Here is a 12,289-nt window from a genome sequence, read left to right as displayed (position 1 = left end):
TGCCCGGGGCGCCTCGGCCCGGCCCGGCCCTGCCCGGCTCGGCCCGGCCCTGCCCGGCTCGGCTTTGCCCGGCTCGGCCCTGCCCTGCCCGGCTCGGCCCTGCCCGGCTCGGCCCTGCCCGGCTCGGCTCGGCCCTGCCCGGCCCGGGTTCCCCGCTCCGAGCGTCCCGCAGGGGATGCGGGCACAGCGAGGGCTGTGCTGCCGGTGCGTGCCGGCACCGGGAGATGCTTTAGGCTTCTGAGCTCCCTCTGTCGACCCCCGTGTCCCGTGAGCAGTGTTGTCCCAGCTGTATAATTGGAAGTGATTTACTGGAATTACAAAACCTATCTTTTTTTTTTTTTTTTTCCCCTTTTCTTTTTTGTCCTCCAAATAATTGCTACTCTTTTTGGCTTTTTCGCTCTGGCTGCTTTAGGAAACTTATGCAGGAGAGATGGCACAAGAGGGCTAAAAACGGAGTGGGGGTCAGGGACTTGATTTTTAAGCAGCTTGAATGGTTTCTTTCATTTTCTAAGAGATGCACTTGCCTATGATACTGTCTCTCCAGTGAAATGATTACTGCTCCATTACTCTATTGATACAATATTGTGCATGCTAGTGTCGTATTTCTATACAGTAGCTTGAAATTTATTAACTTATACTGTAGATGTTATGTATTCCTATGACAAAATAGTCTTCAAAAATTTTTTAAAGTTTTTTAATTTATTTTTCTTTCCTTTTTTTTTTCGGGGGTAAAGTTTGCTCTACCAAATAGTGATCGTAACAAACTGATCTGTTATGGATGTTGCTATAGTGACATGCAATTATATATGATTTTGTTTTTAAAAAGGAAAAAAAAAAGCAAAAGAAAACACCAGTGTTAGCTTAATCTTAATGTCTGGTGTTCGTCATGGTGAAATTATAACTATTACAGTGTAGGAGAACAATGACTGTGTTCTTTGAATGAGCCTTTGTTTGTGCTTTTTGTCATGTTATGCAGTGAACTATTTTTAAGGTCTAATCAGTGATTATTTTTCCAACTCCGTGTTTCTGTAAGGAATTATTTCACACACGGACCATTCTTAGCAGTTTTTCCTCAGTGATGGAATATCATGAATGTGAGTCATTATGTAGCCGTCGTACATTGAGCAAATAAACTTACAGATCTGACGTCAGCGCTGCTTAATTGTTATCGCCTGTCTCGACTTTCTGGGGAGCTCCGTGGGACCGGGGGGCTCGGGAACGGCCTGGGCTCTGCCCTGGGCTCTGCCCTGGGCTCTGCTCCTGGGCTCTGCCTGGGCCGCCTCCCCTCCGCTGCTGCGGAGGATCCGCATCCCTGCGGCTGCAGCGGCTCCTCCCCGGGGCGGTGGGAGCCGCGGGAGGGTCCCGTGGGTTCAGGAGGGGCTGGGTGGGCGCTTCCCCACCTCCGTCCTCCCCACCTCCGTCCCTTGCCGATGGTTTTCCGCTCGCAGCCACACGCGCGGTGACTCACGCTGTAAAAATATTCCCCTCCCCGCGAACCTAAAAACAGAAAATGCGCCTTGACTCACGCGCCCTGCGAGGGATCCGGGGCTGCAGCGCCGACACCCCGGCAAGGGGCTGGGGCTCACCGGGCACCCCCACACCGGGAGGGACACCCCGACCCCACCCCAGCGCCCTGGTCCTGCCGCAGCCCCTGCCCCGCTCGGGGAACGCTTTTTTGGGGAAGGAAAAGTCACCTTGGAGGGGCCACGGGAGAGGAGAGGGGGCCGGGGATGCTCCTCGGGGGCTTCTCCCCCTGAGTGACGCTGGGGCTGGAAGAGCCTCACAGCCCGACTCACCCACACACGGGAACCCCCCAGGCACAGGAGGGACCCCCGGCAGCGGGGATGGATGGCCGGGATCGGGAATGATCCCCAGTGCCTGCTGAGAGCTGCCCAGCTCATCACAGCCCGGGCTGCTGGCAGGGGGTGGGGGCAGGGCTCGGGGGCTCAGGGGCACCAGGAGCCCCCCGGGCTGGCAGAGGGGCCTCGCAGCTGCGGGATTCCTCCCAGGTCACCGTCTGCCAGCGGGATGACTCAGGGGGGATTAGTGGGATTTGGCGGAGCAGGAACATCGGGGGACAGGGCAGCCGTGGGCCCGACCTCGGCCATGTAGGGCCAGTCCTGCCCAGAGCCCCGGGGCAGGGAGGGCACAGGGGACACGGGGCCAGCCGGGGCCAAATGGCACCGGGACCACGACCCAGCCCCTGCTCAGCCCAAGCCAGTCCCTCAGACCATGGGGTGGAGGGAAGGGGGACACCACGGGGCTGGGGCTCTGCTGGGGTGGGCTCTTGCCCTTGAAGCCCCTATTTGCCCTCTGACCCAAAGGGGGTGTTTGTGTAGTTGTTTTTCAGGGATGCAGCATCCCAGGATGGTGACACCAGGGTGTGGAAATCCCAAATATTCTCTGATAGGGCATGTGGAGACCCTGAGTGTGGGAGAGCAGGGATGAGGAGAGTCACTGTGCTGAGATCTGGGACTGGAGACACCTGGGATGGAGGAGACCCAGGCTGTGGAAAACTGGGATGCTGAGACAGGGATGCTGGAGACGTGGCATGTGAACACCAGAGATGCTGGAGACCCGGGATGTAAAGCCCCCAGACTGCTGGAGGTGGATTTGGAGAGCTGAGATGTGGGATATCCAGGTGTGGGATATCCAGGTGTGGGATATCCCGGGGGGGGAGACCCAGGGGGTGCAGGTCTGGGACATGGAGCCCAGGATGCTGAGCCAGGCTGTGAGACTTGGGATGAGAGCACCTGGGACGTGGAGCCCTGGGTGACAGACCCCGGTGCTGGGCAGGGCTCGGGGACCCTGCTGGCCCCTCTGGCCCCTCTGGCCCCGTCCCGGTGCTCCCAGCAGGATCGGCACAGCCGAGGTGCCGGGGCAGACACGCCACAAGCACAGGTTTCTTTCACCAGCTTTTATTCCGGCTGATTCTTCACATTTATTCAAGGCACTCAGTGGCAGGGCGAGTACAAAATCAACAGTAAAAAGGGGGTGGGTGTGAGGGGGCAGCTGGGGGCGGGGGGCAGCGGCGGCTTCTCCTCTTCCTCCTCCTCCTCCGTCTCCTCCTCCTCCTCCTCGGTGCCGCCTACTTCTTGGCCGGCTCCTTGGCCTGGCTCTCCACGGTGACGGGGATGGTGATTTCGGCAGACTGGATGGCGGGTTTGGGCAGGGGGGCCTCCACCGTCAGCATTCCATCGGGAGACAGCGAGGAGCGCACGGCCGTGGCCTCCACGCCAGGGGGAAGGCTGGGAGGGGAGGGGAAAGGGGAGGTGAGGGCTGCAGCACCACCCCAGGGCATGCAATGCCCAGCCCCACATTGCTGCCTCCCCCACTCCCGGTTTGGCTGAGCAGCATTCCCGGTTTGGCCAGTGCACTTTGCAGGGCGTGGGTGGGTGGGAAAACGCCCCCCAAAGACATCGAGGGGTGCATCAGGTGTGTCCCCTCCTCCCTGGCACTTACGTGTATTTTCGGGTGAAGCACCTGGAGATGAAGCCGTGTTCATCCTGCTTCTCCTCGTGTTTGCCTGGAAGGAAACAGAAACCTCTCAATGGTTGGAAGGGACTGGCTGGGTGGGACCTTCCTGCCCCACCCCAACGCGGGTGAGGGGCTGGTTCTGCCCGTCCTGGGGCTTCTGCCACAATATCAGCCTGGAGCAACGTGGGGGGACCCTCTGCAGGGCCACTCCGGGTGCACCCCCCAGATTTAAGCAGAGGAAAGTGCAGTGCCAGGAGCTGGGGGTGCCAAAGGGGCCCCACAGTGTCCAGCTGGCCCCACAGCTTGGCAGGGCTGCAGATTGAGCAATCCCTTCTCCCTGAATTCGTCTGGGAATTGCCCCCATTCCTTGCAGGCCCCCCCTCACCCAGCAGGAAGCACATCCTGGCCTCGTGCCACAGGTCTGGGCTTTGTCACAGCATCCAGGCTGCTGTGGGGGCTGCAGGGCCCATGACACCCCACGTCACCCCCGGGGTCCCTCTGTGGCTCCCTGTGTCCCTCCAGAACAGCACCAAGGGGTCAACGTATGGGGTGGGGGGTCTCTGCACCTGAGTGCACCCCGAGACTGAGCTGTAATGCTGAGCCTTCCTCTGTGCCTCGATTTTCCCTTTCCCTTTTTCCTGTCCTCTCCTCCATCTCCTGCTTTCCCTTCCCCTTATTCCCACCCCTCATTCCACCCTTTTCCCCGCGCAGAGCCCCACCCCATCACCCACCGGTTATCTCCACGATGTTATCCTTGGTCTTCACCACCAGCTCCTCGGGGGCGAAGTGGTTGACGTCCAGGGTGACCTTCCAGCTGTCGGCGGTGTGGCGGATCTCGGAGACGCCGCTGCTCAGCTGCCGGCTCAGCGCCTGCCCGAGCGGCGCGGGCATCAGCGCGCTCTCCCGGGGCAGCAGGCGGAAATAGCCGGGCCAGGCGCTGCCGCTGGGCCACTTGTACCAGTCCTCGGGGATGTGCGGCATCCCGAAGGACTGGTCGAACAGGCGGCTGCCATGGTACCAGTCGCGGAAGGGGTCCCAGCTGGGGCTGCGCAGGAAGGTGAAGGGGACGCGGCGCTCGGCCATGGCGTGCGGGGCTGCGGGGGGCGGCCACCGCCGCCTTTTGAAGAGGGCCCGGGGTTATTTTTAGCCGGGCTGCTCAGCTGGCTATTAATGGAAATTGCGGCAGCCCCGGGGAAGGGACGAGAAGCTCGGCCGGGCTTGGGGCGGCCGCACGCAGCCGCAGTGGGGGGGTGGGAGTGCAGCTCCGGGCCCCCCTGCCAAGGAATTGTCCGTCCTCCTTTCATCGGGGGAGGCTCGGCCTGCTTGGGAGTGATGGATGGCCCTTGGAGCGGCTCCCGGCCTCTCCCGCCCGCCTGCCCGGAAAACAATCCCCGGGACGCGGCTGAGAAGGGGCTGGGGCCGGGCCAGCGCCCCGGGAGCGGCCCCGTGAGTCAGTGCAGGAGGCCCGGGGTGACCCTGTGCTGTGTCACCGCCGGCCAGAAGGTTCCAGAGCCCCCGGGTCCTGCTCACCCAACAGCCAGAAAGTTCCAGATTTCCCAGCTCCTGGTCACCCAACAGCCAGAAGGTTCCATGCCCCCCCTCCCCACCCTCTGGCACTGCAGTGGCTCCAGGGCTCACTCAGCACCGTGGTAGGAAGCCCCAGCACCCAGCTGGGCTGTTCCTGTCCCCAGGAGTGGGGTCCCTGGGGCCCTGGGGGTTGGTGGGGGCTTGCAGGAGCTGATGGGGGCCAGTGGGGGCTGGCTGTGATAGTGGGGTTGGGGGGGCTCTGGCGGGGCAGAGGGACTGCAGGGCTGGAAGGGGATCCTCCCATCCAAGTCTCTCCACACCCCTGGCACACAGGAAGGGATTCCCATGCGGGGCCAGAGCCCAGCTCGCACGCTGGGGAAGGGCTGTGCCAGCCCAGCAGCTCTCAGCCCATCCCCTCAGCCCCAGGTTTGCCCTGGAGGAGGGAGGCGGGTGCAGCTGAGCCCTGACACACTCAGTGCACGCATTAGTGACCTCCAGGAGTGGGGGGGATGCTGCAGCAGGAAATGTGGGGGTGATAATGGGGCTGGGGGGCTCTGGGGGGGCAGAGGGACTGGAAGGGACTGGGGGGGCTGAGTGATGTGGGGCTGGGGGCTGCGGCAGGCTTGGGGGGGGAGCAGGGGAAGATGGGGCACTGCAGAGGGGAGGGATGGGCGGGATGCGGGGAAACGAGAGGGGTGGGGAGGGACGGGAGAGATGCAGGCAGGGATGCAAGGAGGGATGCAGGAAATGGAGGGGATGCAGGGAGGGATGCTGGGAGGGAGGGAGGGGTCAGGGGAGGGATGCGGGGAGGAATGGAAGGGTGGCAGGTGGGAATGCAGGAAGGGCTGCGGGGAAATGGGAGCGATACAGGCAGGAACGCAGGGAGGAGCAGGGAAGGATGGGAGGGAGCAGGAGAGGGATGGAGGAGGTATGGAATTGTTGGGAGAGTTGCAGGCAGATGGGAGGGATGCCGGGATGGGGGGGAGAGGGGAGGGATGCAGAGATGCAGGGAGGGGTGCAGGCAGGACGGATGGGAGCTGGCAGGCAAAGGGGAGAGCCGCAGGGAAGGATGCAGGGAGCCAGGGAGGATGCAGAGGGTCCCCACAGACACAGCAGGACCCTGGGTGGGATCAGACACAAAACTCCCGGTGCTGCTCCACATGGAGCCAGAGGGAAGAGCAGGATGGAGCCGCAGGGAGCCGGACGGAAGGAGCGGGATAACCCTGCCGTGCTCCTGGCAGGAAGAAACCTCTCGGTGCCCAGCAGAGTAATTTACAATATATACTGTATATTTATTATAATTGCACCAGCTCACGGCATCTACAGCTGTACTCACAACCCAGAGAGAGAGCGCACGCGCGACAGGAAAATACTGAAGTATTTCTACAGAGTATTTGTTCCAGTTGGCTCCCTCCGCGGCAGGAGACAGAGGCTGTAAAAGAGGAAGACTGGAATTTTTCCCTGATGTGCTGGCTGGTCCGCGGCGCCGCTGCAGTCGGGGCTCGGGATTTTGGGAGCCGCGGGGGCTGCAGGGCTGGGGCTGCAGGGAAACCCCCGCTGCTGGCTCGGCTTGGGGTGCTGGCAGGGGGTTCCCCCGTGTCCCAGCAGGGTGGGGGCTCCAGCGGCCGCTCTGAGCTTCCCGTGGGGCCGGGGGGCACGGGGGCTGTGGGGCAGCAGCTGGAATTGCTGGGATGGTTTTTGGAGCGCGTGGCTCAGGGTTTGTGGGATGCTGGGGGGAACTGGCCTCCTCCATCTCCCCAAGCTCCAGGAGAGCAGAACCCTTTGTCTCCTCCTCCTCCATCCAGAGCTGCCACCCTGCCCGGGGCTGGCACGTGGGGACAAGCTGCACCATGGAGTGCCACGAGTGTGTCCCCTCCTTAGCCCATTTCTAACCCCTCTGCTTGTTCAGGTGTCTGTCCAGCGGGTGCTGGGACACCCGGGGGCTGGCACCCATCACTGCCCAGCTCCTGGGATTTTGCTCCACGGGCTGGTGCCTCCTCAGCCTCTGGCTGAGCCGGGACGTGCCAGCTTTGGGAGGCTGACCCCTTCGCTCCCCTCTCTGTCCTCCCGGGTGCTTTGGTTCACCAGGCCACGCCTAAGGAGGCTGAGCTCCGGAGGAGCCTCCCGATCCCGGCTGGCTGGAAAGCAGCGCCGGAGCCCGGCTCTCCATGCAGGGCCAGCGGGTTAATCCGGGCAGCTGCTCCCACCCAGGGAGGCTCATCCCATTGTCCTGCTCCAGCCACCCGGAAACCGCGGGGCCACCAACCCCCCCGGGGGCCACACTGTCCTCAGCGCCTGGGGGGCTTTTTTTTTTTTGGGAAATCAGCAAAATCCTGCAAAAGCCGGGCGGCGGGCCAAGCCCGGGACCCTCCTGCCTCTCTCTTCCCATAATTCAGTTTAAAAAGCAGCCACTTTTCCCCAGAGCAGGAGGGGACGGGGGGCTGCGAGCCCAGAGGTGGGACAGGCCAGGGGATGGCTGGGTGCACCCCCTGCCCAGCCCCGGGCCCTGCAGCTCCCTCCTCCCGGGGTGCCCCCCAGACTGGCTGGGTGGGAGGGTGCCAGGGCCCTGAGCTGGCACAAGCAGCGTTTTTTCCCTGGATCTCCTCGCTTGGGAAGAGAATTACAGGTGCTGCCGGCTTTGTTCATCCATGGCTCGGCGTGTGCTCAGGTCTGGGGGGACCCCAAAATGTTTTGCAGAGCCCCTGTGCCCCATGACACCCTGGGGACAACTTCCCTGGGGAAACAGGGCCTTGCTCACCTCTGGCTGGCATCACACCCTCCAGCTGAGCCTGCCCCCCTGCCCACCTCCCCGGGATGCTCTTGTGCTAAAAAACAGTCAAACAAAACCAAAAAAAAGCACAGGGGGACCCCAGGGGTGTCCCCAGCCACCCCCATCCACCGGCCCCAAGGTCTCTGCAGAGCATTTGTTCCCTCGCTCTGTGCTCGCCCGCCCCGCCCCGCCCCACCCCGGCACTCGCAGAAACAAGAAGAGATCCTCCCCTTCCCCATCCCGACCCCAAAACACCCCGGAGCGGGGGAACCACCCCCTCCCGGGCCGTTCCAAGGACCCATTTGAGTTCCCGTCCGTGCTTTCCCCCGCTGCCGGCCCCGTCCTTGGCATCCCCCGGCTCCTTCCCAGCGCTGGTCGCGTCCCTCGAGGGGCGCGGGTGGCACGGGGGGGGCAGAGCTGGGCTCTCGGGGCTCTCGGCGCTCAGAAGCCGGCGCTCTCCGAGCTGCTGCGGCTGTTGTAGCTGGGGCTGCGGCTGGGGCTGCGGGAGCGGCTGGGGGGGCTGCGAGTCCGGCTGCGGGAGCGGCTGGAGCTGGAGCTGGCGTAGCTGCGGCTGCGGCTCCGGCTGTACGAGTAGGTGCTCAGCGAGCTGGAGGACGAGGGGCTGGGCCGGTAGTAGGGGATGGGGCGCTTGCGGGCGCTGCAAATGGAAAAGGGAAACTGAGTCAGGCCCCCCGCGGCCGCTGGGGAAGCGTGGCCAAGCGTTCGGCCAGGGCAGCCGAGCGGCCCAGCGGCCTCAGGGCTCAGACCCGCTGCGGGGTGCCAGGGTGCGGCATCACCTCCCCTTCCATCCTTCCATCCCTCTCCTCCTCCCCTGCCCCCTCCCCCGGGGTGTTAGTCCTGGATTAGGCAGCGTCGAGGGCAGAAAGTGAGCGGGTTAATGTGGCTTTTGTGTTTCCCAGACACCAAAGATTGAAAGCTGCTGAAAAAGAGACGTTTGGGATTAGCGGGAGGTGAGCTGCAGCCCGCTGGCGCCTGAGGATGAGGAGGGACAGGGGGTGGGGGACACAGGGGGCAGCGACACGGGGAGTCGGCCCCTTGTCCCTTCTCCCAGCCTGGTGTTAGTGGGACCAGAGAGCAGCTGGGTGCTGAGGGCATCCTGAGGTGTGAGGAGACACAGAGGAGTCCGGGAGGAAGAGGAGGAGGAAGAGGAAGGGGGAAGGTTACCCTGGGAGCCAGGCTGGCGGCGATGCTCTCCGGGAGGGACCTTGGGATGAAATGGAAAAGGAGAAGTTGGCATCACTGAGGTAGGACCACATGGTGGAGGGGCGTGATGGGAGCTGGGGACAGGGCAGGCGGGCAAAGAAGAGCCCTGGGGCTTCTGGCTGGGCTGTGGGGCAGGCGGGGAGGGCTGGGGGTTTCCCTGGCTGCCCCCTCCCCACAGCATCCTCTACACCTCACAGAAATGGCTCTGCTCCTCCTGAACCCCGAGCAGAGCAGGGACTGCCACCCCCATCCCCCCCAAGGATGGTGATGGGGCTGAGGTGAACAGTCCCCACAGTCCCCTTGGTCTGTGTTCTCCAGCCGTGCCCTGCCACCTCTCTGGGGACATCCTGGGAAAACCTGGATGGAGCAGGAGGGACGGAAAACCACACAGTGGCACCTGGGCTGGGCTGGGAGCAGCTTTCCCAGCCCATTCTCTTTCCAGGGCATCCAAGGAGAACTGTGGGGAGCTCTAACCCGTGGGCTCTGCAGTGTTCCTCCTGTCCTTTCTCCTGTCCTCCCTCCTGACAGCTCCAGTCCTGCCCAGGCAAAACAAAATCCCTCCCCGAGGGAGGCAGATTTCTGAAAATCCAGCCCCCCCAATCACCCAGCTGATAGCGGGAGAGACAAATAGGTCAGGAAGGAGGTAATCTCGGCTCGGCACGGCCCCGCCGCCACTGCTGCATCTTAACGAGGTGCTACATATGCACACAGTGTTTTGTCTGGCACGAAATATTGCCTGTCTTACAGCTCAGGATCCTGAGGCAATAGGATCCCGAGGAGGAGAAACCAGCTTTTGGAGGGCAGGAGAGACGTGATTGCGGACGTGCGCATTGCCGGGATATGCACAGCGGATTAAAATTAATTCCTGTTTTCATGCCTCGAAATAGGAAGAGATCAGAAGGTCACAGCATTGGAGGCAGGCTGGGTACCCATCTGTCTGGGCCAGCTGATCCACCCAGTCATCCTCACAGTATCTGCGCATCCACAGAGCTGCTGTTGTCCATCCGTCTGTCCATCCATCCATCCATCCATCCATCATCCATCCATCCATCCATCCATCCATCCATCCATCCATCCATCATCCATCCATCCATCCATCATCCATCCATCCATCCATCATCCATCCATCATCCATCCATCCATCCATCCATCATCCATCCATCCATCCATCCATCCATCCATCCATCATCCATCCATCCATCATCCATCATCCATCCATCCCTCCATCATCCATCCATCCATCCATCATCCATCCATCCATCCATCCATCATCCCTCCATCCATCCATCCATCCATCCATCCATCCATCCATCCCTCATCCATCCCTCCCTCCATCCATCCATCCATCATCCATCCATCATCCATCATCCATCCATCCCTCCATCATCCATCCATCATCCATCCATCCATCCATCCATCCATCCATCCATCCATCCATCATCCATCCATCCATCCATCCATCCATCCATCATCCATCCATCCATCATCCATCCATCCATCCATCCGTCCGTCCGTCCATCCATCCATCCATCCATCCATCCATCCATCCATCATCCATCCATCCATCCATCCATCCATCCATCCATCCATCCATCCCTCCCTCATCCATCCATCCATCCATCCATCCATCCATCCATCCATCCATCATCCATCCATCCCTCATCCATCCCTCATCCATCCATCATCCATCCATCCATCCATCCATCCATCCATCCATCCATCCATCCATCATCCATCCATCCATCCCTCATCCATCCCTCATCCATCCATCCATCCATCCATCCATCCATCCATCCATCCATCCATCCCTCATCCATCCATCCATCCATCCATCATCCATCCATCCCTCATCCATCCATCATCCATCCATCCATCCATCCATCCATCCATCCATCCCTCATCCATCCATCATCCATCCATCCATCCATCCATCCATCCATCCATCCCTCATCCATCCATCCATCCATCCATCCATCCATCCATCCCTCATCCATCCATCCATCCATCCATCCATCCATCCATCCATCCATCCATCATCCATCCATCCATCCATCCATCCATCCCTCATCCATCCATCCATCCATCCATCCATCCATCCATCCATCCATCATCCATCCATCCCTCATCCATCCCTCCCTCCATCCATCATCCATCCATCATCCATCCATCATCCATCCATCATCCATCCATCCATCCATCATCCATCCATCCATCCATCCATCCATCATCCATCCATCCATCATCCATCCATCCATCCATCCATCCATCCATCCATCCATCCATCCATCCACCCATCCATCCACCCACCCACCCAGGTGCCCTTTGTGGTCAGCGGGCAGAGCCCAGCCCCGGGCCGTGCCAGTGGCCGTGGCAGAGCCTTTGCCACCTGCCAGGACGCACCTGGTGATCCTCCTGGGCTCCATGAAGCTCGGGGAGTCGCGTCTCCTCTTCCTGATGGGGGAGTAGCTCCTGGAGCGGCGCCGGGGGCGGGCGGGATCGGGATCACCGTGACGTGTTCGGGGCTCGTTGTCCTTCTCTCTACAGCCCGGGAGGAGGAGGAGGACGGTCAGGGAGCGGGCTGGGGTCCCGCGTGGGACGCAGGGACACCCTGTGGCCGCAGTTCCCTGCACGGATGACACTCCCACACTGGTTTCCAGTGTGACCAGCAATGACGTGCGGCCCCTCCCCGAGTCCCGGGGCGGCCGGGGCCACCCTGAGCCGCGATGCTCTCCGAGCCCACCCGCGGTGTCCCCGTGTCCCTGTCCCCTCGGGCCTGACCTGCTGGCTGGCTTTTTCGGCGAGGGCGAGCGGGAGCGGCTGCGTCCTGCTCTCTTCTCCCGGGAGCGGGAGCGGGACTTGGAGAGGGAGCCGCTGGAGCTCCAGGAGCTGCTGCGCTGGCCCGGGCTGGGCGACGGGCTCTTCCTGCGCTCCGAGGCGTGCCGGGAGTGCTTGGCCGACGACTCCGAGCTGCTGTTGGGCCGGCCCCGGTGGTGCCGCTCCTTCACCCTGCGAAGGCAGATGCCAGCGCCGCCTCGCACCCCGTCCTGGCTGGCAGGGTGTCCCCACAGCCGCCAGGGACCCCAGGTTCCCATAAGGAACACCTCCATGACGCCAGTTTTTGACTGGGCTGCATCCCTGACTGTGAAGCACGGGGCTTTCATTTGCTTGGCATCCCGCATCCTGCGGGGGGCTGTGATCCCTGCTGCCATCCCGGCCCTGCCGTTCGCAGTGGGATAATCCCTCGCAGGGACGACCCTTCCCACGGTGTGCTACCATTGTCCCACTGTGGCT

At 61.8% G+C, this 12,289-nt stretch overlaps 2 protein-coding genes across 3 annotated transcripts in view; both read right to left on the bottom strand.

Annotated features, from left to right (window-relative positions):
- Positions 1–2,939: 2,939 nt before the first annotated feature.
- On the bottom strand, positions 2,940–4,711 carry HSPB1 (heat shock protein family B (small) member 1). The gene is made up of 3 exons (XM_064394411.1): positions 4,209–4,711; positions 3,463–3,526; positions 2,940–3,248 (listed from the first exon to the last, which is right to left on the bottom strand). Exons 1-3 carry the CDS (start codon positions 4,558–4,560, stop codon positions 3,089–3,091), a joined length of 576 nt encoding a protein of 191 aa, XP_064250481.1. The 5' UTR covers positions 4,561–4,711; the 3' UTR covers positions 2,940–3,088.
- A 3,368-nt stretch (positions 4,712–8,079) lies between these two features.
- SRRM3 (serine/arginine repetitive matrix 3) overlaps positions 8,080–12,289 on the bottom strand; it is a 28,269-nt gene continuing 24,059 nt past the window's right edge. For both annotated transcript variants that reach the window (XM_064394361.1, XM_064394360.1), the window contains 3 exons: positions 11,777–12,004; positions 11,399–11,536; positions 8,080–8,432 (listed from right to left, as the gene is read on the bottom strand). In XM_064394361.1, the coding sequence (XP_064250431.1) occupies positions 8,216–8,432; positions 11,399–11,536; positions 11,777–12,004 (583 nt within the window). In that variant the 3' untranslated portion in view covers positions 8,080–8,215. The remainder of the gene's footprint in view (positions 8,433–11,398; positions 11,537–11,776; positions 12,005–12,289) is intronic.

This window comes from Passer domesticus, chromosome 19 (assembly GCF_036417665.1).
Source record: "Passer domesticus isolate bPasDom1 chromosome 19, bPasDom1.hap1, whole genome shotgun sequence".
Classification (NCBI taxonomy): Eukaryota; Metazoa; Chordata; class Aves; order Passeriformes; family Passeridae; genus Passer; species Passer domesticus.
Note: the sequence above shows the minus strand (reverse complement) of the source record. Positions and strands in the feature narration are given on the sequence as shown.

Coding starts and splice junctions, on each gene's coding strand:
- HSPB1 (XM_064394411.1), bottom strand. CDS start 4,560: ATGGCCGAGCGCCGCGTCCCCTTCACCTTCCTGCGCAGCCCCAGCTGG. Junction 3,527..4,208: donor TAACATCGTGGAGATAACCG/GTGGGTGATGGG, acceptor GTTTCCTTCCAG/GCAAACACGAGGAGAAGCAG. Junction 3,249..3,462: donor TGCTTCACCCGAAAATACAC/GTAAGTGCCAGG, acceptor CTCCCCTCCCAG/CCTTCCCCCTGGCGTGGAGG.